A 25433-nucleotide genomic window follows, 5' to 3' on the forward strand; every position below is an offset into this window, starting at 1 on the left:
GGCATGGAATCTGAGCAGTCACACAGACCTTGCACTCAGAACGGTGTGTGTTTGGTTAAATGCTCTACTGTCGTCATCTCATTAATAGATTTTTAACACGTTTTCATTTTGTACTGTGATCCACAAATTATGTTGAGGGCCCTGATTGCATGTGTATGGTGGAACTACTGTACAATGGTATGCTACTTAACATCTCTTCCCAATTCATGGTTCAGTGTACTCTGCTGGCAGCTTGAAATAGGATATGGTGGACATTTGCAAACACTAGAAATCAGAGTGAGCACCACGTGTAAAATATTCACCAGCACACCACTGGTCAGGCCACACTATATAAATATAATGATTATACATGCCCACCACTAGCCCACAGACCTTGTGGGTTTTTGATACAATTTCAGAGTGAAAAGAAGGTCTTTTGTATAGCAGGTTACCATTTATTTGTGGCAATGAAGAAAAATGATGACCTCAACCTTGGCATTATTTCAAAAACCAAACTTCAATTTTCCCTTGTTTGGAAACGGTCACTCTTGAAATATGATACTCCAGGAGGATGTAGGAGGTCGTCCTGGATGAAGATTTGCATCCCTTAATAAAGGGTTGGAAATCCTGGAACTTGCGCCTACCTCCTCTGGCCAAGCCTGAGCTGCCGCTCCCATCGCTCTTCCTCTTTCCGGGGAAGGAGGGAGCTTTCCGGAGGCCTCCGGGAAGCAGCGGGCAGCGTGATCCTTCCCAAGCGCCAGGCTTCAGAAAGCTCATCCTCTCCCGCTTGCCTGGAAACTGCCGGCAATCCGCAGAGCAGAGTGATGGAGACCTCCTGGCTGGAGATGCGCTGGACAAGGTCCTTTTACCTGGTGTTCGTGTTATTCCTGACCCTACTGCTGCTGCAGGCCATCAAGCTCTACCTGCGGAGGCAGCAGCTGCAGCGAGTTCTGCGCGCCTTCCCAGGTCCATCCCCCCACTGGTTAACGGGCCACCAGAAGGTAAGACGGAAGAGGGGGGCAAAGGAGGATGCTGGAAAACAGGCGGGCGGAGAGGCGACTGCTTCCTTCCCTTCCTCCCATCCTTCTACCCTGCACAGACCTCTCTGGCCCAGCTTGTGGCTCTCCACGTCTTTTCCTTTTGCTCCCTCCCAGCCCTGCAGGGGAAGGGAAACACCCTGGAGCTGAATCTGGGAAAAGAAAGCATGGTGTAACTCAGGTCTATCTCTGCTTCACCAATCTCTTGCATTTATGTACTGCATTTTAAAAAGTCTTCCACGCGTATTGTAAAAATATTTTTAGGAAGTATTATCCTAAATAATAGCTATTAATTGCAGAAAATGTGCAAAATTGGACTCAATAGTTGCCAACATTGGGCTATTTCAACTGGAAAAAAAAATAACTTTCTTTTCCTAAGATTCTTGTGAAGCAGGGAGCAGCCCCAGCCAATCACTCACAAAATATCGACTGACTTAAGTTTGTATGGCAGAGGAAGGCTGTTACCTTTTGGTTCCTCCTATTATTTAAATCCACTCCTACTCCGGATTCCTTGTTTCACTAAAACATAAACTACTAATTCCTTTTAGTGCATTAATTTCTAAAATCATGTAGAAAACAAAAATTGAGTTACAAACCACTATTACAATAATACTAGCTCTTATAATTGTCTATGCATTTACCTTTATTGAGATCTTTATGTCTTCATATGGTTTTGGGTTACTTAGCAGTGTTTTTTCATTTCTCCTTTGAGCATTTTTACAAGGCAGGTCTAGTGGTAATAACCTCCCTCAGCTTTTGTCTACCTGAGAAATGTCTTCATTTCTTCTTCAATTTTGAAGGACAGTTTTGCTGGATATAGGACTCTTTATTAACGGTTGTGTGAGTGTGTGTGTATGTGTGTGTGTGTGGGGGGGGGGTGCCTGTGCCTACCACTTTATAGGGTGTTTTTTTTGTTGTTGTTGTTGTTGTTTTTACCATGAGATTATTTTATTGCAGAATATATGTTGGTAAATAATGGCTTAGAACTGCACAGTGCACCTATAAATGCTTTGGTTTCCTTATCTGTGAAGCAGGAATGAAAGAGTACTCTCAGGATTATTTTTAAATCTTTATTGTTGAAAGTATTACAGATGTCTTCCCTTCTGCAACCCACTGTCTTCTGTCCTTCAAAGTTTTTGATGGGAAATCTGCTGCTGATCTTACTGAGAATCCTTTGTATGTAAAGGGTCACTTCCCTCTTGCTGCTTTCAAGGTTCTCTTTTTGTCTTTGGATTTCAAAAGTATGATTATGTGTCTCTGGGTGGGTCTCTTTTAGTTCATCTTACTTGGAGTTCACTGAGCTTCTTAAATGTCTATATTCATGTATTTAATCAAATTTGGGAAGTTTTCAGCCATTATTTCTTCAAATGTTCCCTTTATCCCTTTCTCTCTCTCTTTTCCTTCTGAGACCGTATGTTGTTCAGCTTGATGGTGTCCCATAGGTCCCTTACGCTCTGATCACTTTCCTGCAATCATTTTTCTTTCTGTTTCTCAGACTCAATAGCTTCCATCATTTTATCATCAAGTTCATTGACATTTTCTCTTTCTGATTATATGTGCTTTTGGATCCCTCTGTGAGTTTTTCATTCCCATTACTGTACTTTTAATCACCAACATTTTTTAGGTTTTCTATCCTTTTGTTGATTTTTGTGTTTTGTTCATACATCACTTTTTAAAATTTTCTTCACCTCTTTCTTTCATTCTTTAGCATCTGTAACACAGTTGTTTTAAAGTCTTCATCTAATAGTGCTGCTCTTGGGTCTTTTTCAGGGTCAATTTCTATTCATTAAATTTTTCATTTGAGTGGGTTATATTTTCTTGTTGTTGTTTTTTATGCCTTGTGATTTTTTTTGTTGAAAGTTAGACATTTCAATCTAATAATATGATTATTTAAGAAATAATATTCTCTCCCTTTTCCAGGGTTTGATGGGGGGTGTTGTTTTAGATTTTTGTTTCTTTAATTGTTGTAAGCTCTCTATATAACAAGGATCATCATGAGGTGTAAATTTAATGTCTTCTCAGATCTTTTCTGAGCCTGTGCTTTTCCTTGAACAGGTGTGGCCACTTTCTAATTTTCCTCATATATACAGTTGCTTTTGAATGTCCTAGTTTTTAATATATGGTTCACAAACAAGAAAAAAAAAAGAGAAAAAATGGCCAGAAGAAATTGGCACTGGTCTTTAAAATTCCCTAGAAGCCACTTCAGTTGGTGAGAGCAAGGGGACTTGCAACAATGGGGGAGGTGTAATGAAAATGGCCTTTATCCTCTTTGTGTGCCCCTCTGTGATCAGAAGAAGTAATTCCCAATATTTGTAGAACAAGGTGCTTCTTCCCCACACACACACCTCCATGCCCCACTGTGTCCAAGCTGCTCCAGGAACACCTGTAACTGTTTGCTATGGGACTGGGGGTGGGGAATGGGTAGCTGCTACTGTGTGAAGAGCTGAAATTGACAAAAATCAACTGCGATTTACAGTCCAAACCTTACTCCTGGAAGGTGGAAGCCTTCAATAGACTCCAGAGTTAGAAAATAGGTACATTTGACAAATTCTGCCAGTGCAGTGGCTGTCTAGGTGGGAAGACAGATTACTGGTGCTTCCTAATCTGCCATCCTTCCAGAATCCTCCCCGCTAGCTAATTATTAATCTTTATTATGTGATCTTTTTCTCTCCCTCTCTCTAACAGCTTTAAAATCTTCCCTTTGCCTCCGGTGTTCTGAAATTTAATTATGATGTACTTAGGTGTGGCACTTAGGTTTGTTTGTTTTTTGAATTATTATCTCAGCAATTTTTTCTATCTGAAAACTCATATTAATCAGTTCTGGGAAATTTTATGTAAAATCTTTGTCTTAGTTTAGGTTTTCCCAGCATAAGACCCTAAGACAAGGATCCAAGAGCAAGTATTTTATTTTGGAGATGATGCCAGGAAACTTTGATAGAGGATTTGGCAGTTGAGATAGAGATGAGAAGGCAGTCAACATAAGGTTGATTTTCAAACAAGTTACCACTGTGGACAACTGTAGTTTAATCCCACAGGCAAACTCTGGTAGCCAGTATGTATAACTCAGAGTTATCCTGCCTGAAGAGTAAAGAAACTGGGGCATTTTTAGACTAACTCCCGACAGTCATCGGTGGAAGATGGTCATAGGGAGTGTTAAATTTCCAGCACTTCTAGACTGTTATGTAGGCAACAAAGCAGGCTCCAGTGGCTAAGGGAAACCCTTAAATTAATAATTAAAAGTTCTGGTTATGGTATGCATTGAAGTGGTAAGGAAGAAGAGTTAGGGACAGAACAATAATAGTGAATAGTATAATTTCTTTGATACCTCCTTCCCATCACCCTCTCAAGCTTTCTCTTCTCTCTTTCTGGAACTCCTATTGGTTGAATATGCACCTCCTGGATTGGACCTCTATTTTTATTTTTTTATTTATTATTTATTTTATTATTTTTTTAATTTAATAAATCTTTATTGTTCAGATTATTACAATTGTTTCTCCTTTTTCCCCCCATAGCTCCCCTCCACTCGGTTCCCACCCCACCCTCTGCCCTTACCTCCCCACACTGTCCTCATCCATAGGTGTACGATTTTTGTCCAGTCTCTTCCCGCACCCCCCATACCCCTTTCCCCCTGAGAATTATCAGTCCACTCCCTTTCTATGCCCCTGATTCTATTATATTCACCAGTTTATTCTGTTTCTCAGATTTTTAATTCACTTGATTTTTAGGTTACTTGTTGATAGATAGGTATTTGTTGTTCATAATTTTTATCTTTACTTTTTTCTTCTTTCTCTTAAAGAATACCTTTCAGCATTTCATATAATACTGGTTTGGTGATGATGAACTCCTTTAGCTTTTTCTTACCTGTGAAGCTCTTTATCTGACCTTCAATTCTGAATGATAACTTTGCTGGGTAGAGTAATCTTGGTTGTAGGTTCTTGCTATTCATCACTTTGAATATTTCTTGCCACTCCCGTCTGGCCTGCATAGTTTCTGTTGAGAAATCAGTTGACAGTCGTATGGGTACTTACTCCCTTGTAGGTAACTAACTGTTTTCCTCTTGCTGCTTTCAAGATTCTCTCTTTGTCTTTTGCCCTTGGTATTTTAATTATGATGTGTCTTGGTGTGGTCCTCTTTGGATTCCTTTTGTTTGGGGTTCTGTGCACTTCCTACACTTGTAAGTCTATTTCTTTCACCAGGTGGGGGAAGCTTTCAGTCATTATTTCTTCAAATAGGTTTTCAGTATCTTGCTCTCTCTATTCTTCTGGTACCCCCATAATTCTGATGTTGGTATGCTTGAAGTTGTCCCAGAGGCTTCTTACCCTATCTTCAACTTTTTGGATTCTTTTTTCTTTTTGCTTTTCCAGTTGAGTGTTTTTTGCTTCTTTGTATTTCAAATCTTTGACTTGATTCTTGCATTCCTCTAGTCTGCTATTGGGTCTCTGTACAATATTTTTTATTTCAGTCAATGTATGTTTAATTTCTAGTTGGTCCTTTTTCATATCCTCGAAGGTCTCGTTAAATTTATCAGCCTTTTCTAGGAAATTCTTGAAAAACCTTATAACCGTGGTTTTGAATTCTATATCCAGTCGTTTGTTTTCCTCCATTTCTTTCGTTTGTGATCTGTTTCTTTGTCTCCGCATTTTCTCTGCTTCCCTGAGTTGGTAGGGTAGCTTTGTGTGCTAGGTGTTCTATATGGCCCAGTGGGTCGGCCTCCCCAGTTACCTGAGATGGAAACTCTTGGTGCACCCCTTTGTGGACTATGTGTACAGCCTTGTTGTAGTTAAGTCTTGATTGTTGTTGGTATCACTGGGAGGAATTGACCTCCAGGCCAATTGGTTGTGAGTATCAGCTGTGTCTATGCCGGGAGACCTTCTGTGCTGGAGACAGCCTTATGAGACCAGACTTGCAAAATTGCAAAAGCCTATGTGCTCAGCTTGGATGGGGCGGAGTCTCAGAGCTGAGCAGACAGTCTTGGCTTCCCGTCAGCCCTGCCTGAGGCCCCTGGGTCTCAGTGTCCCTTGGTAATTGCTGCAAGCACTTCTGAGAGAAAGCTACCCTCGAGTTTCGCCCGCTGCCAGACAGTCCAGTTTCTCCCCCAATGAATCTGGATTCCCAGATTCTTGCCCAGAACTGGAGTTCAGAGCAGTTAGGAGCTTCCGGTTCCCTCCAGCCAGCAGCTCAGTTAGCAGTCAGTCCTCTCTGCGTGCACTTGCGCGTGTGCCTCCAGACCTCTGCCTTTCGCGGCTCCCCTGAGTTTCTGCCTGACAGTCCAGTTTCCCCTCGTAAGAGCATGGGTCCCCAGGGGCTCGCCTGGAACTGGGGTTCAGTGCATTCAGAACTGGGGTTCAGTGCAGTCAGGAGCTTCTGACTCCCTTCCGCTAGGGAAAGCCGGCGGCAACCTCCGCAGTCAGACTTTACTGCACACACTCACGCGCACACGTCTCCAGACCCTTGCCCACCGCAGCTCCCCCGAGTTTCTGAGTCTCTGTGTGCCTTTCTCTCTACCTGACAGTCCAGACTTCCCCCGTATGAGCCTGGGTCCACGGGGTTTTGCCCAGAACTGGGGTTCAGTGCAGTCGGAACTGGGGTTCAATGCAGTCGGGAAATTCCTTCTCCCTTCCGCCAGAGAAAGCCAGTCAGGCACTCAGCCACCCTTCCTCCCTGCGTGCATGTCTCCATACCTCAGCCTTTTGCAGCTCCTCTGATTCTCTGTGAGCGTTTCTCTTTCCTTCTAGTTGTAGAATTTCCACTTAGCCAGCTTTCCTGTGGTTCTGGAAGATGTCCATTCTGTCTTTTAGTTGTAGTTTTGAAATTGTTGTGTGAGGCAGCAGTTTAGGTGCTTACCTATGCTGCGATCTTGGTTTCTCCCTGGACCTCTATTTTTAAAACAACATTCAAAAATTTGCTTCTTGATTTTATCTTTCTACAATTTTTAAAATTTAGTTATCATGCCTTGGCTGGTTTGGTTCAATGGTTAGAGTGTCAGCCCCCGGACCCAAGGGTAGCGGGTTCAATTCCTAGTCAAAGGCATGTACCTCAATTGCAGGCTCCCCAGCCCAGGTAGGGGCACATGCTGGAGGCAGCCAATTGATGTGTCTCTCTCACATTGATGTTTCTCTCTCTTTCTCTCTCTCCCACTTCTCCCTCCCTTCCATTCTCTCTGGAAATGAACAGAAAAAATATCCTCGGGTGAGAATTAAAATTTTTTTTTTGCTATCACAATTTTAATTTCCAAGAGTTCATCTTATTCTTCATTTATTCTTGTATTAATTACCTTATAATGCATTTTTATTTTTAAATGTTTTTATTGATTTTTAGATAGAGAGGAAGGAAGAAGGAGAGAGAGAGAAACATGGATGAGAGAGACACATGGATCGGCTGCCTCCTGCACCCCCCTACTGGGGATTGAACCCGCAACCTGGGCATGTGGCCTGACTGGGTATTGAACCTGGGACCTCTTGGTCCATGTGATGATGCTCAATCCACTGAGCCATGCCAGCCAAGCAGTATAATGCATTTTTAAAATCCTAAAACTTACTGGTTTAAGACAACAAAGAAGTTCAAATGATCTACTTTTTCTTTTGTTTTTTATGCTTTTGTTGTCATATCTAAGAAACAATTGCCATATTCAAAGTTAAATTCTTATGACTTCTTCTCTAGGTGGCCTTTAAATTAAAGTGCCTTACAGAGTTTTATAGTTATAGCTCTTTCATTTAGATCTCTGATCCATTTTGAGTTTTGTATATTGTGTAAGGTTGAGGTTCAACTTCATTCTTTGGCATGTGTATACCCAGTTATCCCATACCATTTGTTGAAAAGACTATTCTTTCCCCCATTAAATTGTTTGGGCACCTGAGTAGGGAAACCCAAGTCCTCCTTCTGTGTATCTATTTTACTCTCACACCACTACCACATCCACAACATTTCTGACACCAGATGTTTTACAATTCTCCCCACACCAAGAAATTCTGTGACACTAACTGGGTGTCTTAAAATTTAACTCAATTCTGATACTACCTACCTGAAAATAGCATCAGATGCTACAGATTAAGAGCTCAGTCCTCACCTTCACTTCAGATGCCAATTACAAGTCCATGTTGTTACTGTGCTTCTGACCAATCAGTAATAAATTGAAGTTTCCCATGACCCCTTCCTCAGGTTGGATTAATTTGCTAGAAGGTGCCCAGCCAGGGTGGTTCGGTGGTTGAGCATCAAACTGTAAACCTGGAGATCACAGGTCGATTTCAAGTCAGGGCACACGGCTGAGTTGTGAGCTCGATCCCCAATGTGGGGCATGCAGAAGACAGCCAATCAATAATTCTCTCTTATCATTGATGTTTCTATCTCTCTCTCCCTCTTCCTTCCTCTCTGATATCAATAAAAATATATTTTTTAATTTGCTAGAAGGAATCACAGAACACTTTACTTACTGATTACTGGTTTATCATAAAAGGGTATGATAAAGGATACAGATGAACATCCAGATAGAAGAGATGCATTGGACAAAATATGTGGGACTGGGCACAGAGTTTCCATGTCCTCTCCAGGTGTGCCACTCTCTTAGCACCTACACATGTTCATCAACAAGGAAGGTCTCCAAACTCTGTACTTTTCAGATGCTTATGAAGGCTTTATCTTGTAAGTATGATTGGTCATTAACTCCATTTTCAGCCCCTCTCCCCTCCCAGAAGAATGGGAGATGGGCCAAAAATTCTAAGTTTCTAATTATGGCTTAGTCTTTCTGATGACCAGCCCCCACCCAGGAGCCCACCAAGACACTGCTATCACCAAGGAAAGTCCAAGGAGTTAAGAACCCTATGTCAGAAACCAGGCTCAAAGACCAGATGTTAGAACAAAAGATGCTTCTAGTACTCTTGTCACTTAGGACATTACAAGGATTCTAGGAGCTCTGTGCCAGGAATTGGGGGAAGACTATATATATTTCTATTATCTCACAGCACCTTTGTCAAAAATAAATTGACTATAAACATGGAACTTTATTTCTGAATTCTCAATTCTATATAATTGATCTATATGCCTATCCTTATGCCAATACCACACTGTTTTAATTACTGTTGCCTTATGGATAAGTTCTGAAATCAGAAAGCATGAGCTCTCCTACTTTGTTCTTTTTCAAGACATTTAGGCTATTCTCAATGCTTCCGGTTTTCATATAAATTTTAGCATCAGTTTGCCAATATCTACACAGAAGCCAGAAGCCAGCTGTAATTCTGATTCAGATTGCATTGGATCTGTAGTTCAATTTGAGAAATATTGCCATCTTAATATTAAGTCTTCTGATCAATGAACATGGGTGTCTTTCTAGCTATTTAAGTCTTTTAAGTTTTCTTTTAAGGTTTTCTAGTTTTCAGGCTACATATTTTACACTTTTTTGTTAAATTTGTTTCTGAATATTTTCTTCTATTTGCTAGTTATAAATAGAATGGTTTTATCTTCATTCAGATTGGTCTTTGCCTTCATGATATTTTAAAGTCTATACTAGTATTCCTCTTGACTGTCACTAAATTGTTTTTTGTGTTTAAGAGAGGCCTTTCTCAGAGTTTTGAAGATTGGAGTTGGCTGATATATCAAGCTGGCTAATATTACCAACCCTACCTCTTTACCTTTTTTTAGCCCTTTATGTTCCTTAAAAAAAATTTAATATTTATATTGATATCAGAGAGGAAGCGAGAGGGAGAGAGAGATAGAAACATCAATGATGAGAGAGAGTTATTTATTGGCTGCCTCCTGCAAGTTCCACACTGGAGATCGAGTCCACAACCTGGGCATATGCCCTGACCAGGAATTGAACTGCAATCTCCTGGTTCATAAGTCAACACTCAACCTCTGAGCCACACCGGCCAGACTATGTTCCTTTTGATGATTCATTACTCAGGCGCAAGGAGAGGATGGAACTATTTTGCATTGTAAAACATTTTAGGTTCCGGAAGGAATAGGTGTGTTTAAGGGAAATTCCCTGTAAGACAAGGAATTTCATTCCTTGCTCTGTTCCAGTCATGCTGGCCTTCTTGCTATTCTTCAAAGATGCCAAGAAAATTTCTCCCTCGGGGCTTTGGATATGCTCTTCTTTGATTGGAATGCTCTTCCTGCACTTTATTCAGGCCTTTGAACAAATATCACTTCCTCAGAGAGACCTGCCCTTGACCCCTCAAACTAAAATAGGGCCTTCAAGTACTCTTTATCCCGTTTTTATTATCTTAGCACTTATCATTCCCTATTACCATATTATATACTCCTTTACTATATTCTGCTCTCCTCCCCACTAGAATACAAAATCTGTGAGAGGAGGGTTCAACACTATCAACCCAGTGCTTGGCTCATAATGGGTGCTTAATAACTACTTTGTTGAATGCACACATATTAGGTGCTAAATAAATTCATTCATTCAAAGATCTATTGACTACAAAGAAAAGACCAGGTAGATTGATACTTATTCAGTAGACCAATGAATCCCAGCCAGTGTGTGGGACCAATTGTGTTGTATATGCAGGTATATGTGTGTGCACGCACACGTGCCCACATGCATACTTGTATGTAATTCGGGGAAAGTCCGTATAGCTAAGTAGTAAGGCACTTGGGCTCCAGAGTTCTTCCTGGGTTTGAATCCTTACTACTAGTTGCAACTGTACAACCTTGGACAGATTACTTAACTTCTCTAAGGCTCAATTTCCTCATCTGTAAAATGGATATTGCAATTGTGCCTGCTTCATAGGGTTCCTGATGTAAAAATTAAGGGATATTAAACATAGATAGCACTTGGAAGCACCCAGCTCATAGTAGTGCTTGTAAATGTTAGCTGTTACTATGACTCCAGGGATTAAATAATTTCTGAATATTTCCGAACAATGTCTCCTAAATATGTGTAATATGTATTTTCAAATGTATTTAATGCTGCCATGGATGAAAAAAATATCAACTCATATATTACAAGATTCACATAACTTTCTATACTTTTTGTCTAGACAGGAGTTACTAAAAGTATAACTAAATGTTTGTGGCTGAGGGTGTCCATGATCATTTCTAACCTAAAAAGTAATCCTCATACTAGGCTATAAGTTCCATGAGGGCAAAGACCTTGCCTGTCTTATATTTCTCTGTATCTCTATCACTTGGTGCATATAATAAGCACTTAATAAGTTTATTTTCTGCAAATGAACAAATATTAGCATTGTTGGCAAACCACTCAGGATGTCGGTGGGTGCTTGTCACTGCCTTGACTGTCAGAATGAGACCAAATAAGAGTCTGCAGGAACTAGTTTCAACAGTTGCAATCTTTTAGGGGGCCTAAACTATCCGGGAGCACTTCATGGATTAGAGGTGCTAACTGGTAACAGGATATTAGGAGCTAAAGTTTTCTACCTGTCCTGAGGGTAAGAACAAATAAATCACATGGCAAATGCTGTGTGAGTTGTCACACAGCCTTAGGGTGTTTTTGCAGGTCAGAGTCCTCACGATCATGCTCAAATGTGTAGCTGGGCACACCCAGACACACATATAGGTCTCCACACCTATCCTACCCCATGTTATACAAGAAGCCGATATAAACGAATCTATTGTCAGTGATTTTATGGAACTACTTAAATGAACCATTAGTAGCAGTCTGCGTATCAGGCAAAAAGTTCATTTCTAATGGTAGTATTTGTACTCTGATTTATACATTTTCTTAGGATTCCTAAGCTTGGGTTATAACATTCTAAACAAAAAAGGGTAATTATCTTCTCAATATAAATATACTAGAGGCCTGGTGCATAAAATTCATGCATGGGGGGGGTGTCCCTCAGCCCGGCCTGCACCCTCTCCAATCTGAGACCCCTTATGGGATGTCTGACCTGCCGGCCTGATCACCCACAACTGCCCTCCCCCTCTGGCCTGATCACCCACAACTGCCCTCCCCTGCCGGCCTAATGGCCCACAACTGCCCTCCCCTGCCGGCCTGAAGTGGCCCCCAACAGCCCTCCCCTGAGAGGGCCTGATCGCCCCCAACTGCCCTACCCTGCCAACCTGTTTGCCCCCAACTGCCCTTCCCTACGACCCTGATGGCCCACAACTGCTCTCCCCTGCCGGCCTGATTGCCCACAACTACCCTTCCCTGCCATGACCCACCTCCTCTGCTGGGACCCGCCTCCTCCACGCGAGGTGGTGGAGACACGAGGACTGACCTCCTCCATGCCATGCAGAGCCATGGGACCTCCCAGGCCTCACTGTGCAGAGCGGCCACCAGGCCCCACCTCCACTGTGCACGTGGCCATCTTGTGACAGCCATCTTGTAACGATGTGAGGGCATCATGCCACCTAGGCTATTATTAGTATAGATGTTATATTCCCAGACCAACTCACTATCATATGACATACACTGAGAGCTGTTTTCTCAACTGAGAAGGTGAGTTTTTTGGTTTTCTTTTTCTTTTCTTTTTTTAGTTTTGCATATGAGTTTGTTTTTATTGATATATTATAAAAACAATTATTTGCTTCTTGCTTTTACAGCACTGAGTGCCATATTCTTGGGCATCAGCAGGGCCGAGGTGCAATTTTAGCAGACATTGGAAATAAATAGATTCATTTCAAAGCAAGAGCTTGTATCCAGGAAAAGTGGGGGCATATTTTAGATATATCTCTTACATCGTGTCTACACACAGCTACCACACAGTTATCTGAACAAGAATGAGAAGATAGATTATGTGCATCGAGCCACAGGAAATCCTGTAATTTATTGAGGCAATAATTTTGACTTCTTCTTTTTGAAACCTTTCACTAGTGTGGACTTGGGTCACACGTGATGAATCTTTCACTCCACACAGAGGCATTTTGACTGACTTAAAGGTAGATAAGAATCACTGGCTAAATAGAACGTTGTCAGTTGTCAGCATTGGGAAGAGATCAGATTAGCCGTGATGGAGTTGTTTCAAACACTCTGGTTGGTAGGGCAGAATGGTCATGGCTTGGCAGTTCAGTTACCATGAGGAAGTGATGCTTGAATAAGGGCTGCACAGGGGCAGGTGGAGCATATGGGAAGTGGTGGTGGTAGGCTGAGAGTTTTGCATTTGAGTTTGCATCAAGCTTCACACTCCCAAATAAATGAAACTTCTACTGTTATATGAAAAAAGAATTGGATTTTCTTTGTAGATGGAGTTGGCAGGTTTTTTGAGAGAAGTATTTACTATTAAGTAATTACAAAAAAGACACTAATCAATAATCAGAGAAACGGGAGAGGGAATGGTGTGCTGAATAATGGATCATGTTCAACCCACTAACAGTTAGCTTTCCACATAGGAAAAAAAATCTTTTCAGTTTTCAGATGCCACTCCTAATCTAAGTGTGTGACCTTGGCAGGTGAGGCAGGGCATGTGACTGGACTCCCTTCACCCTCTCAACTGAGAAAACAGCTCACATTTGACAGTGACTTGGTCTGGGAATATAACATCCTACCTAATAAAAGGGAAGTATGCAAATAACCATCACTCCGCTACGCCCATGATTGGGCCGGCGGCAGGCTGGGGGCGGGACTTGGGGTGGCCAATTGGGCTGACAGGATGAGCGGGGGGTGGGGACTCACAAGTCCCCGCCCCCCGTTCCTCCTGCAGGCCCCAACGGCCAGCACTGCGGGAGGACCAATGGAGCCGGCGGAAGGCGCTGGTGGCAAACTCAGGGTGGCCGATTGCATGGCTGCCAGCATCAGTTTTCCGCCAGCAGCAGTTTTCCTCTGGCCACCCGCCGATCGGAGCGCCTCCTGATCGGAGTTCCTCTCGGGGTGGCCGATCGCGCTGGCGGGAGGCGCTCCGATCGGCGGGTGGCCAGAGGAAAACTGCTGCTGGTGGAAAACTGGTGCCGGCAGCCAGGTGAAGGAAGGTCTATTGCATGAAACTTCATGCAACGGGCTTCTAGTCCTATCTAATAAAAGAGTATATGCAAATTGACCGTCACTCCAACACATAAGATGGCTGCCCCCATGTAGTCAAAGATGGCTGCCCCCATGTGGACACAAGGTGGCCGCCACAAGATGGCCAGCAGGGAAGGGCAGTTGGGAGGGATCAGGCCAGCAGGGGAGGGCAGTTGGGAGGGACCAGGCCTGCAAGGGAGGGCAGTTGGGGGTGACCAGGCCAGCAGAGGAGGGAAGTTGGGGGCGACTGGGCCTGCAGGGAAGGGCAGTTGGGGGTGACTAGGCCTGCAGGGGAGGGCAGTTAGGGGTGACAACTGCAGGGGAGGGCAGTTAGGGGGGACCCAGGCCTGCAGGGGAGGGCAGTTAGGGGGACCAGGCCTGCAGTAGAGGGCAGTTAGGGGCAATCAGCCTGGCAGGGGAGCAGTTAGGCATCAATCAGGCTGGCAGGGGAGTGGTTAGGGGGTGATCAGGCTGGCAGGCAGAAGTGGTTAGGGGCAATCAGGAAGGCAGGCAGGTGAGCAGTTGGGAGCCAGCAGTCCTGGATTGTAAGAGGGATGTCCCAGATTGGAGAGGGTGCAGGCTGGGCTGAGAGACACCCCACCCCCATGCACGAATTTCATGCACTGGGCCTCTAGTCTATATTATAAAAGGCCTGTGGCTCTAGCGTAAGGACCAAACTACCGGTCACCAGGAGGTGCATGGAGCACCTCTCGGTACCTCCCCTTCCCTGCCCAAGCCACTCGCCATGAGGCAGGGGTGGCAGGACTGGGGACTGTTGAGCTTCAGCAAGCTGTTGCAGGGCGGGGTAGTTTGGTCCTTACACTAGGGCCACAGGCCTTTTATAATATAGATGTTATATTCCCAGACCAAGTCACTGTCAAATGTGAGCTGTTTTCCCAGTTGAGAGGGTGAAGGGAGTCCAGTCACATGCCCTGCCTCACCTGCCAAGGTCACACATTTCTGAGCAGAACAAGTAAGATAAGGAATGAATCTCAGCAACCTCATCCTCCTAGGAGTAATATGCACAACCCATAGGCAGGATTCTAAAGGGGGTGGGGGGGGGTGCGCAGAGCAGTCCAGGGGCGGGGAGCCTTGCGAAGCAGTCACGGGGCGGGGGAGTTTCATGGAGCAGTCCAGGGGTTGGGGGAGCCTCGTGGAGCAGTGGTGGGGCGGGAGAGCCTTGCAGAGCAGTCGATGGGCAGCAGATGCGAGCATCGTGGAGCGTCCTAGAGCAGAGTGCTTCATGTAGCATCACTGGTTGGCGGAGGCCAGGCTAGGTCTAGGAACCCTACTCATGCACTTTTCATGGGCTGGGCCTCTAGTATATTTATACTAAGAAGATAAATACACTATCCTTGTTTAGAATGCTATACCCCAAGCTTAGGAATCCCAAGAAAGGCATGTTCACCCACTTCCAGAAAAAGGGTCAGGCTCCTCTGCCTGGTGACGCTACGCAGGCCCTGAACTCAGCTAGGCTCTGTAAGAGGGGCTGAGTGTAGACTGGTTGGCATCTCTAATTTCCTTCACTTTTTTCACTGCAGTTATTTCAGGATGGTGATTTCGAGACAATTGAGGAGTTTGTGAAAAAATACCCGTGTGCCTTTCCTGCCTGGATTGGGCCCTTTGAGGCATTTTTCCAAATCTATGACCCGGACTATGCAAAGACATTTCTGAACAGAACAGGTAAGATAAGGAATGAATCTCAGCAACCTCATCCTCCTAGGAGTGATATGCACAACCCATAGGCAGGATTCTAAAGGAATTCTGAAGCAAAGATTGGTATTAGGCCTTCAAGAGGAACTGGAGAAAGTGTTGAGAGGCATTCCACCAATCCTTCCCACACAACCCCAGTCACTCTCTAGTACAGACCTCCCTGGGCCCTTTTAGGTCACTGTATTGAAGCCCAGCTGGCACCACCAGATCACCCCGAGCTTTCTTTTCCTCTTTTGGTTTTGTGACTTCAGTGTCAGCAACACTCCACAGCCCGGCCTCTTTCTTGAGTGTAAGTGTTCAGAGGGATTCGGAGGAATCTCTGCCTGTGCCGGTTTGGTATATAGCCCTGAATGCCAGGTCATTGCTTTACTCAGGCTAACCTCTCCACTGTGGTCCACATTTTGTTTTCATTTTTTGCATATTTCTCAACTGTGTTCCCTTTGGAGCACAAGTTCTCTGACTCCTCCATCCAACTCTTTTTCAAGGCTTCCACAGTACATTATCTCATAGCACAAAATTAAATGTCCAGTTTTTGTTCCATCAACTTTGTAAATTAAAGTGTGATATTCAGATCTTTCTTCCCTGTGCCATTCTCTCCATTACTTTTAGCAAAATCTTCATTATTTTTTAGTGGTTCTCCAGGTTGGTTTCATGTTTGTCTCTTGAGGGACAGGAGATGTAAACACCACGTTAGAGTTCATGAGAACCACAGGTGGCACTTATACCTTGCTTTCTGGTGTTTCCCCAACTCTTGTTGTCACCCAACGCCCCCCCCCCAAAAAAAAAACAAAACAAAAAAAACACCAAACACACACACACACACACACACACACACACACACACACACACACCATATAATATGTTGTCTCAACTCCTGTTCTGAAAACTTTGTAACCTGCAGGTAATCTCTGTGTTTGATGTAGGAAATGTAAAGGAGGAATGATTCTGGGTTCGTGCACCTATCTGCCTCATGGGGTTTGCTGTCCTCTGATTCCTGAGCCAAAAGTTTTGTCAACTACCCAACCCCTACACCTGCCAAGGGCTGCAAGAATGAGCCCTGCGTTTCCTTTTACTGACTATTTGGGGTTAATGTGGGCAAATGAGAAAACCTTCACCAACTTTGATAATTTTCCTCTAATGCTGTCTTTTGTTTCCCCTGCTTGACTCTGCAGATCCCAAGTCCCAGTACTTATACAAGTTCTTGATTCCATTACTCGGTATGTATGTGACCCACTCTCTTGCTAGAAGCCCCCTTTGCTATAGTAGAGCATTCCAAAGAAACTCAAGTCGGAATTCAAAAGCATTAAGAATATGGTAGACCTATACTGCAAGTTATCTAGGGGGAAAGTCAGGAGGGAGTGCTATGGTAAGAGCACAACTTCCTAGGAATCCTCCTTGTCCAGTTCTGTCGCTGAAATCTCATTCTCAAGGTAACATATGTGTGTATCTGTCCTATCTCTGTCTTAAAATTGCAGCCTAGCCATCGGTATTTTTTATTTTATCCTTTCTTCTCTCTTGTTTTCTTGGCTTCTTCCCTTTCTTTTTGGACTTCTTCTACTTCTGTATGCAAATCAGTAAAATTTTGCTCCAAAATACAGTTTGGAAATAGTCCATGAGCAGATAAATTAAGTCTTTTAGTCATGTAATTGGTATTTATGTTAGACAAGAAAGGAATTAAATGAAAGAACATGGGTTTTGGATTTAGAACTACTTGAATTGGAATACAACCCCCCACTGACTAGTTGTTTTCTCACCTTTGATGATGAGGAAGAGAGTTACATCTCTGGACTGTTGAGAGGATTAAATGAAACATATTTTCAGCACTGATTGTAATAGCTATCACCATACCAGTGCCCGACCATGCATTGCAAGACTGGTATGTTGTAAGCCCTCAATGAAGGATTGCAATTATATATTAACTAGAGGCCCAGTGCACAAATTCGTGCACCAGTGGGGTCCCTCAACCTAGCCTGCAGGATCAGGCCAAAATCGGCTCTCTGACATCCCCTGAGGGGTCCTGGATTGCAGGAGGATGCAGGCCAGGCCGAGGGACCCCACCAGTGTAAAATCGGGGTTGGGGAGGTACACAGGAGATTGGCCAGTCGGGAAGGGACCGCAGAAGGGCTCCAGGGCATGTCCAGCCCATCTCACTCAGTCCCGATCAGCTGGACCCCAGCAGCAAGCTAACCTACCAGTTGGAGCGTCTGCCCCCTGGTGGTCAGTGCATGTCATAGTGAGTGGTTGAGCAGCCTTAGCCTATCATTAGCATATTACACTTTGATTGGTTGAATGGCCAAACGGTTAACCAGACACTTAGCATATTAGGCTTTAATTATATAGGATATGCTTTGAGTTTCTTTTAATGTCAAATCTTCAATGACCTCCCTGGTAACAGAAGATTATGAGGCATTAGGCTTGATGAGTGTTTTCTGTTTGTATCATTCATGGGTGTGAAGCACTGACAAGGGCTCAAGGAGGAGCTATCTGGGGACATAGTGGATACTCTTGTCCAGTTCCTTGTGAATTTTGTGTTCACAGTATGGTTTATGGGTTTGTTTGGAGTGAGAGAAGATTAATATCTGCTGTGTCTCCACTGTCAGCTAGAGACCAGCCAAGGTGCCTTATATATACATCTTAATTTAATCTGCACAGAAACACAGTGAAGTAGATATTTATTATCACACTTGATCATTGAGAAAATCAAACCTTAGGAAGATTAAGTGACTTACTCAATTATTACACAGGTAGTAACTGATGATTTCAGTATGAGCACTCTCATAAGGCTTCATAAAGTGGGGTTTCTGACAATGCTAACTACATTCATCCCAGATGTAAGCATCAGAACTCACCTTGATCTTAATATATGAGCACTGCTTTGACATTCTATTACATCATGACTGCACATCATGGTCACTCCATGATGTCTGTTCCTCACCTCTCCTTCTAATAAAATGCTTTTATGCCTTTTATGTCTCAAGGAGAAGGACTACTGAGTCTACATGGAATCAGGTGGTTCCAGCACCGGCGCCTAATAACTCCTGTATTCAATTTTAACACCCTGAAATCCCACACCAGCATTATGGCCCAGTCTATAAACACAATGCTGGTAAGTGAAGGGATAAAAGTGTTCTGATGTATTTCAAAATACTTCCAACAGGAAATGGATTAGACATATGTGTAGTGGGTAGTGAAAGTCAAAAAGAAATGCTTTCTAGAAATCAATCAATGCACAAGTACCCCCTAAGCAATAGGTGTCTATGTAAGCCTATGCTATGTTTTTTCGGGTGATAAAAAAGATGAAGATCTGGTTGTCTGTCTTAGATATATTTTGAGATCCTATGGCAGTAAATCAAAGTAGTAAGATTCAAATGGTAAATGCTGTCGATGACAGGTAAGGAAATCTGGAATAGCTATAATTGCTTCAAATTCAGAGGAGACTCACATTTATCATGAAATCTGAGCTGGACTTGAATATATATATATATATATATATATATATATATATATATATATATGCCTAAGAGACCTTTATGACCAGTTGCCATGATGTGCACTGACCACCAGGAGGCAGACATTCAACGCAGGAGCTGCCCCCTGGTGGTCAGTGCGCTCCCACAGCCAACCTCTCCCAGCCAACCCAGATCAGCCCCGATCGCAGGCCAGGCCGAGGAACCCCACCCATGCACGAATTCGTGCATCAGGCCTCTACTATGTGAATAACATGGATGAGGAAACTTAGGCAGAGGGAATTAGGGTAGCATGAACAAATGTTTGGAGGTTGGAATGGACTTGCCTGATAGCCATAAATGATCTGGCTATAAATGATAGGGGGTGATCAGGCTGGGATGATAAGTGTCTACATTAAAGTTGCAGATGTGATTTTTCTCGCGGAAGATCATTAGGAGCTGACCTGCACCCTTTCAAAGGGGCATGAGGAGGTTGCAGAGGACTGTTCCTATGGGCAGTCCCTGGTTTATAAATGAGTTCTATTCATAAACTCCAGGTTTGAATGATACATTTTTAAATTGTACTTATTTAAAAATCAGATTAATAATGTACTAAAACAGTTTCATCAGAAACACTTCCAACCCCCACAAACAAAGCCAAAGTTTTCTTCCATCTTCATCCGCAAGTCTATCCCTTTCTGCATGACAGAACCACTGATTGGCTGGGTTCTCAGCCAAGCTCAGAGAAGCGGATTTTCCCTCCAGTCTGTTGGGACTGTGGTGAAAGTATGTACCAGTCGAGGCAGAGAGCTTGAGGTGCAGGTTAGAATGAGATGGGGCATACTCTTCGGATTCTGGTGCTATGCAGCTTGGCTCACAATTGCATATCAGCCAGTAGTGACATTTGATTTTATCACCATTTCAATCAACCATTTCTGTCTCCCTCACTTCTCAGTCCCACATTTCTCTGAGATTCCTCTCACAGCCCTTCCTTCTGCTGAATTGTGCCAAACTGCCTCCAGTGTTGAGCCTCCCCTTGGCTCTCCTTTCTTCTAAACTCCCTTCTGTACTCGGTAAAACTTACATCATTCAGGATGACAGCAATTGACTAAACAGTAGACACTTAGGTAAAAACTTTAGAAATATCTCTTTGCCTTTTTTTCTGTGCCTCCAAATCCTTAGCACCCAGCTATAGGTATTGTCGCTAAATAAATGTCAGTTGATCTGAACTTAAACATTTAGATTTATTAGTATTTTTACTTTTAATGTTCCAAGTTTATTCTAAGTGCGATTATGGTGGTTGGAAGTAGTGATGGGGTGAGGGGACCTAACAGTTTGGGGACTGAAGGTGGAGGAAGCCCTGGGCAGACTCCTTGTAATTATGGGTCTTGTATCAGAGATGATTTATTTCACTAGGATCTTATCTGTTTTAAAGCAGAGTTATGGTAATAACTGAAAGGCCAATGATACTTAATTCAGCCATTTTCTGGGTATCTGGTTGGCTCCATGCTCTTTCACACCCAGCTTTGTGCATTTTTCCCCCTTCCTGATGCTAAGTAAACATTTAGCTTATTTGCTTGTATGAATTTTGGCTCCTGCTAGGTTGTCTCCCTTACATCATAAGGGCAGGGTCAGATAAAGGCACTTGGATGGTGATGTTGATCTTGACTTCCCGTGCCAGGATAAATGGGAGAAGATTTGTGGAACTCAGGAATCAGTTTTGGAGGTCTTTGAGGACATCAGCTTGATGAGCCTGGACACACTCATGAGATGTACTTTCAGCCGGGAGACAAACTGCCAGATAAACAGGTTAGTGACAAGATGGGGAAAAAAATCAAAACAAAACATTTGTTTGCCATTATCTGAGTCACCTATTGACATATTATCTCCACTTTCTCTCTAGTACCCATGATACTTATATTAAAGGGATAAGTGAAGGCTGTGAAATCATCTATAAGCGCATGTTCAGTTTCTTATATCACCATGACATAATTTTCAAATTCAGCTCTATGAAGCGCCACTTACAGAAGATAGTCAACAATTTGTATCAGTACACAGGTATTTCTTGGGTTTGGGTTGCCCGAGTGCATACATTGTCATAACTGTATTGTGTCTGTGTAGAGGAATAGGCCAATGATACATAATTCAGCCATATACTGGGTATCTGATTGTGAAAAGAGAAAGAATTCTTGTTCTTAATGGGGCTTTTAAATGTAAGTCCTTTAGAGAAGTTTGCTACATTTATAATAGTGTCTTATGAGAGAGAAGTTTTCAATGTATTCTATAATTTTTATTATGCATAATTTTTATTAATACAAATGTAACAAGTGCATACTTAATATTTCAAAGCATAAATAGCATTTGGCTATTTGCACCATGCTTTCAGTAATAATGACAAGCAAAAAATATTCATGCAACACAGGAATGAATAGGGAGACAGAGTAAACAGGGACATACAATCAAAGAAGGGGGAAACGGGGAATTATCCAATTGTTATGAAGTTTTAGTGATGGAAGACAAATAAGTTCCAGAGAGCTATTCTACAACATCATGCCTATAGTTAACAATACTGCATTGTATACTTAAAATGCGTTAAATGGGTTCATCTCTGATAAGCATTATTACCAGAATAAAAAAATAAAATAAAGTTTTAAAAGCTTGTTTCAAAAATATATAGTTTTAACAAAACATAAACAAAGAAGTTGAAATAGATCAAACTTTCTAAACAATTCAATATTACTTTTAATGAACATAACAATAGAAAATGTTTATCAAGCAGTTAATTAATCCTCCTTTAGCTCCACCAATTACTAGCAGTGTGACTTTGGGCAAGTTACTTACTGCTTTGTCTCAGTTTTATCTGTAAAATGAAGATAAAAAAAGAATGTAACTCATAGGTTTGTAGTGATGATGAAATATGTTTATATATGTAAAGCACTTTGAACATTTCCTGGAATTGAATCAATGTTAAATATCCTATCTAATAAAAGAGTAATATGCAAATTGACCATCACTCCAACACACAAGATGGCTGCCACCATGTAAACACAATATGGCCACCACAAGATGGCCAGCAGTTAGGGGTGACTGGGCCGGCAGAGGAGGGCAGTTGGGGGCAACCAGGCCTGCAGGGGAGCAGTTAGGTGTCGATCAGGCTGGCAGGGGAGTGGTTAGGGGGTGATCAGGCTGGGACGCAGAAGTGGTTAGGGGCAATCAGGCAGGCAGGCAGGCGAGTGGTTGGGAGCCAGCAGTTCTGGATTGTGAGAGGGATCCCAGATTGGAGAGGGTGCATACTGGGCTGAGGGACACACTCACACACCCGTGCACGAATTTCATGCACTGGGCCTCTAGTGTTCCATATAAAAGTGAAATCAGTTATATTTGTCTTTCTGTCTGACTTATTTAACTTAGCATAATATCCTCTAGGTCCATCCATGCTGTTACAAATAGTGAGATTTCATTCTTTTTTATGGCCCAGTAATATTCTATTTTATATATGTACTACCTCTTCTTTAGCCAAATGTCTATAGATGGACACTTAGTTTGCTTCCATACCTTGGCTATTGTAAATAATGCTGCATTGAACATAGGGGTGCATATATCTTTTCAAATTAGTGGTTTGGATTTCTTTGGATAAATACTAAGAAATGGAAATTCTGGGTATTAGTGGTTTGGATTTCTTCAGATAAATACTAAGAAATGGAAATTCTGGGTCATATTAAATAGGTACTTTATTATTATTCTTTCTACTCACTTTGGGCTACTCACTTTACCCCTGGTTCTATTTTTAATTTTTTGAAGAACCTCCATACTGTTTTTTATAGTGGCTACATCAATTTGCATTCCCACCAAGGGTTCACTATTTTCCATATCCTCACCAACACTTGTTTGTTCATCTATTGATGATAGCCATCCTGACAGGTGTGAGATGATATCTCATTGTAATTTTAATTTGCATTTTTCTGATGATTAGTGGCATTGAGTGTTTTTCATATATCCATTGGTTATCTGTATGTCCTCTTTGGAGAAATGTCTATTCAGGGCCTTTGCTTATTTTTCAGTTGGAGTATTTATTTTTTTCATGTTGAGTTGTATAAATCCTTTATAAATTTTGGATAATAACCCTTAATGGATGGAGCATTGGTGAATATCTTCTTACATTCATTAAGTTGTCTTTTCATTTTGTTGATGGTTTCCTTTGCTGTACAAAAACTTTTTTAGTTTGAGGTAGTCCTATTTGTTTATTTTTTCTTTTGTTTCTTTTTTAAAAACAATTTTAAATACGTTTTTATTGATTTCAGAGAGGAAGGGAGAGGAGAGAGATAGAAGCATTAATAATGAGAGAGAATCATTGATCATCTGCCTCTTGCACCCCCACACTAGGGATTGAGCCCGCAACCTGGGCATGTGCCCCAACTGGGAATCAAACCATGACTTCTTGGTTCATAGGTCAATGCTCAACCACTGAGCTATGCTGGTTGGGGTCTCTTTTGTTTCTTTTGCCTAAGGAGAATGATCAGAAAAAATATTACTAAGAACAATGTCAGAGAGTTTACTGCCTATGTTTTCTCCAAGGCAATAAGATAACTATAGCCCTGTAGTTAGATTGATATCAGGTAATGTGATACCTCCAATTCTGTGCTTTCTAAAAGTTGCTGTGACTATTTGGGTTCAATATAAATTTTGGATTATTTATTCTGGTTTTGCAAAAAAAAAAAAAGCTACTGATATTTTAATAGGGATTGCATTGAATCTACAGATTGCTTTGGGTAGTATGGACATTTTAACAATGCTAATTCTTCCTATACATGAGAACAATGTATACTTTCATTTATTTACATCTTCTTCAATTTCTTTCTTCAAGATTTTTAATTTTCTGATTACAGGTATTTTACCTCCTTGGTTAAATATATCCGTAGGTATTTTATTTATTTTTTCTGATGCAGTTTTAAATGGGATTGTTTGCTTCAATTCTCTGATAGTTCATTGTTGACATATAAAAATGCAACCAATTTCTATATATTCATTTTTGTCTTGTTACTGTACTGAATTAATTTATCAGTTCTAATATTTTTTGGTGGACTCTTTAGGATTTTTTTATGTATGGTATCATGTCATCTGCATATAATGACAGTTTTATTTTTTTCCTTTCCAATTTGGATGCCTTTTATTTCTTTTTCTTATCTGATTGCTGTAGCTAGGACTTCCAATACTATGTTGAATAGAAGTGATGAAAGTGGACATCCTTGTCTTGTTCTTTATTTTAAGGAAATACTTTTAGCTTTTCACTGTTGAGTATGATGTTGGCTGTGGGTTTGTCATATATGGCCTTTATTATGTTAAAGTGTGTTTCCTCTATTCCCACTTTGCTGAGAGTTATCATAAATGGATGCTGGATTTTGTCAAATGCTTCTTCTGCATCTGTTGATATGATCATATGATTTTTATCCTTAATTTTGTTTATCACATTAATTGATTTGTGGATATTGAACTGACCTTGCATCCTAGGAATAAATCCCACTTGATCGTGGTGTATTGCCAAATTTGGTTTGCTAATATTTTGTTAATTTTTGTATCTATGGTCATGAGGGATATTGATCATAATTTCCTCTTTTGTAAAGTATTTGTCCGGTTTTGGAATCAGGGTAATGTTGGCTTTATAAAAGGAACTTGGGAGTCTTCCCTCCTCCTCTTCAATTTTTTGGAATACTTTGAGAAGGATAGGTATTAGTTCTTCTTTGAATATTTGGTAAAATTCACCCATGAAACCATTTGGTCCAGGACTTACGTTTGTTGGGAGATTTTTGATTACTGCTTTGATTTCATTAGTTGTAATCAGTCTGGTCAGAGTTTCTTTTTGCTCCAGTCTTGGAAGATTGTGTTTCTGGGAAGTTATCCATTTCTTCCAGGTTGTCCAATTTGTTGGCATATAATTGTTCATAGTATTTTCTTATAACCCTTTATATTTTCATGGTGTCAGTTGTCATCTTTTACTTCTGATTTTATTTATTTGGGTTCTTTCTCTTTTTTATTGATAAGTCTGCTTAAATATTTATAAATTTTGTTTGCTTTTTTCAAGGAGTCAGCTCTTGGTTTCATTTATCTTTTATCTTGTTTCTTGGACTCTATTTCATTATTCCCAATCTGCCCTTTATAATTTTTTCCTTCTACTCACTTTAAGCTTTGTTGTTCTTTTTCTAGTTTCTTTGAGTGTAAGGTTAGATTGTTTATTTGAGGTTTTTCTTGTTTCTTGAGGAAATTCTATATTGCTATGAATTTCCTTCTTAGAACTGCATTGGCTGTGTCCCATAGATTTAGGGTCATTGTGTTTTCATTATCATTTGTCTCCGGTATCTTTTG

The 25433-nt window shown here is 41.7% G+C and overlaps 1 protein-coding gene across 1 annotated transcript in view; it reads left to right on the forward strand.

Annotated features, from left to right (window-relative positions):
• Window positions 1-803: 803 nt before the first annotated feature.
• Window positions 804-25433, forward strand: part of CYP4X1 (cytochrome P450 family 4 subfamily X member 1) — a gene marked incomplete at both ends in the record, with an annotated part of 36440 nt that continues 11810 nt past the window's right edge. Inside the window, 6 exons of the mRNA XM_079776473.1 lie at window positions 804-980; window positions 15456-15597; window positions 16800-16844; window positions 18606-18733; window positions 20755-20882; window positions 20977-21131. Of these exons, the coding sequence (XP_079632599.1) occupies window positions 804-980; window positions 15456-15597; window positions 16800-16844; window positions 18606-18733; window positions 20755-20882; window positions 20977-21131 (775 nt within the window). The remainder of the gene's footprint in view (window positions 981-15455; window positions 15598-16799; window positions 16845-18605; window positions 18734-20754; window positions 20883-20976; window positions 21132-25433) is intronic.

The sequence above is a fragment of the Cnephaeus nilssonii genome (genome assembly GCF_951640355.1).
Source record: "Cnephaeus nilssonii genome assembly, chromosome: 7".
In the NCBI taxonomy this organism is placed as follows: Eukaryota; Metazoa; Chordata; class Mammalia; order Chiroptera; family Vespertilionidae; genus Cnephaeus; species Cnephaeus nilssonii.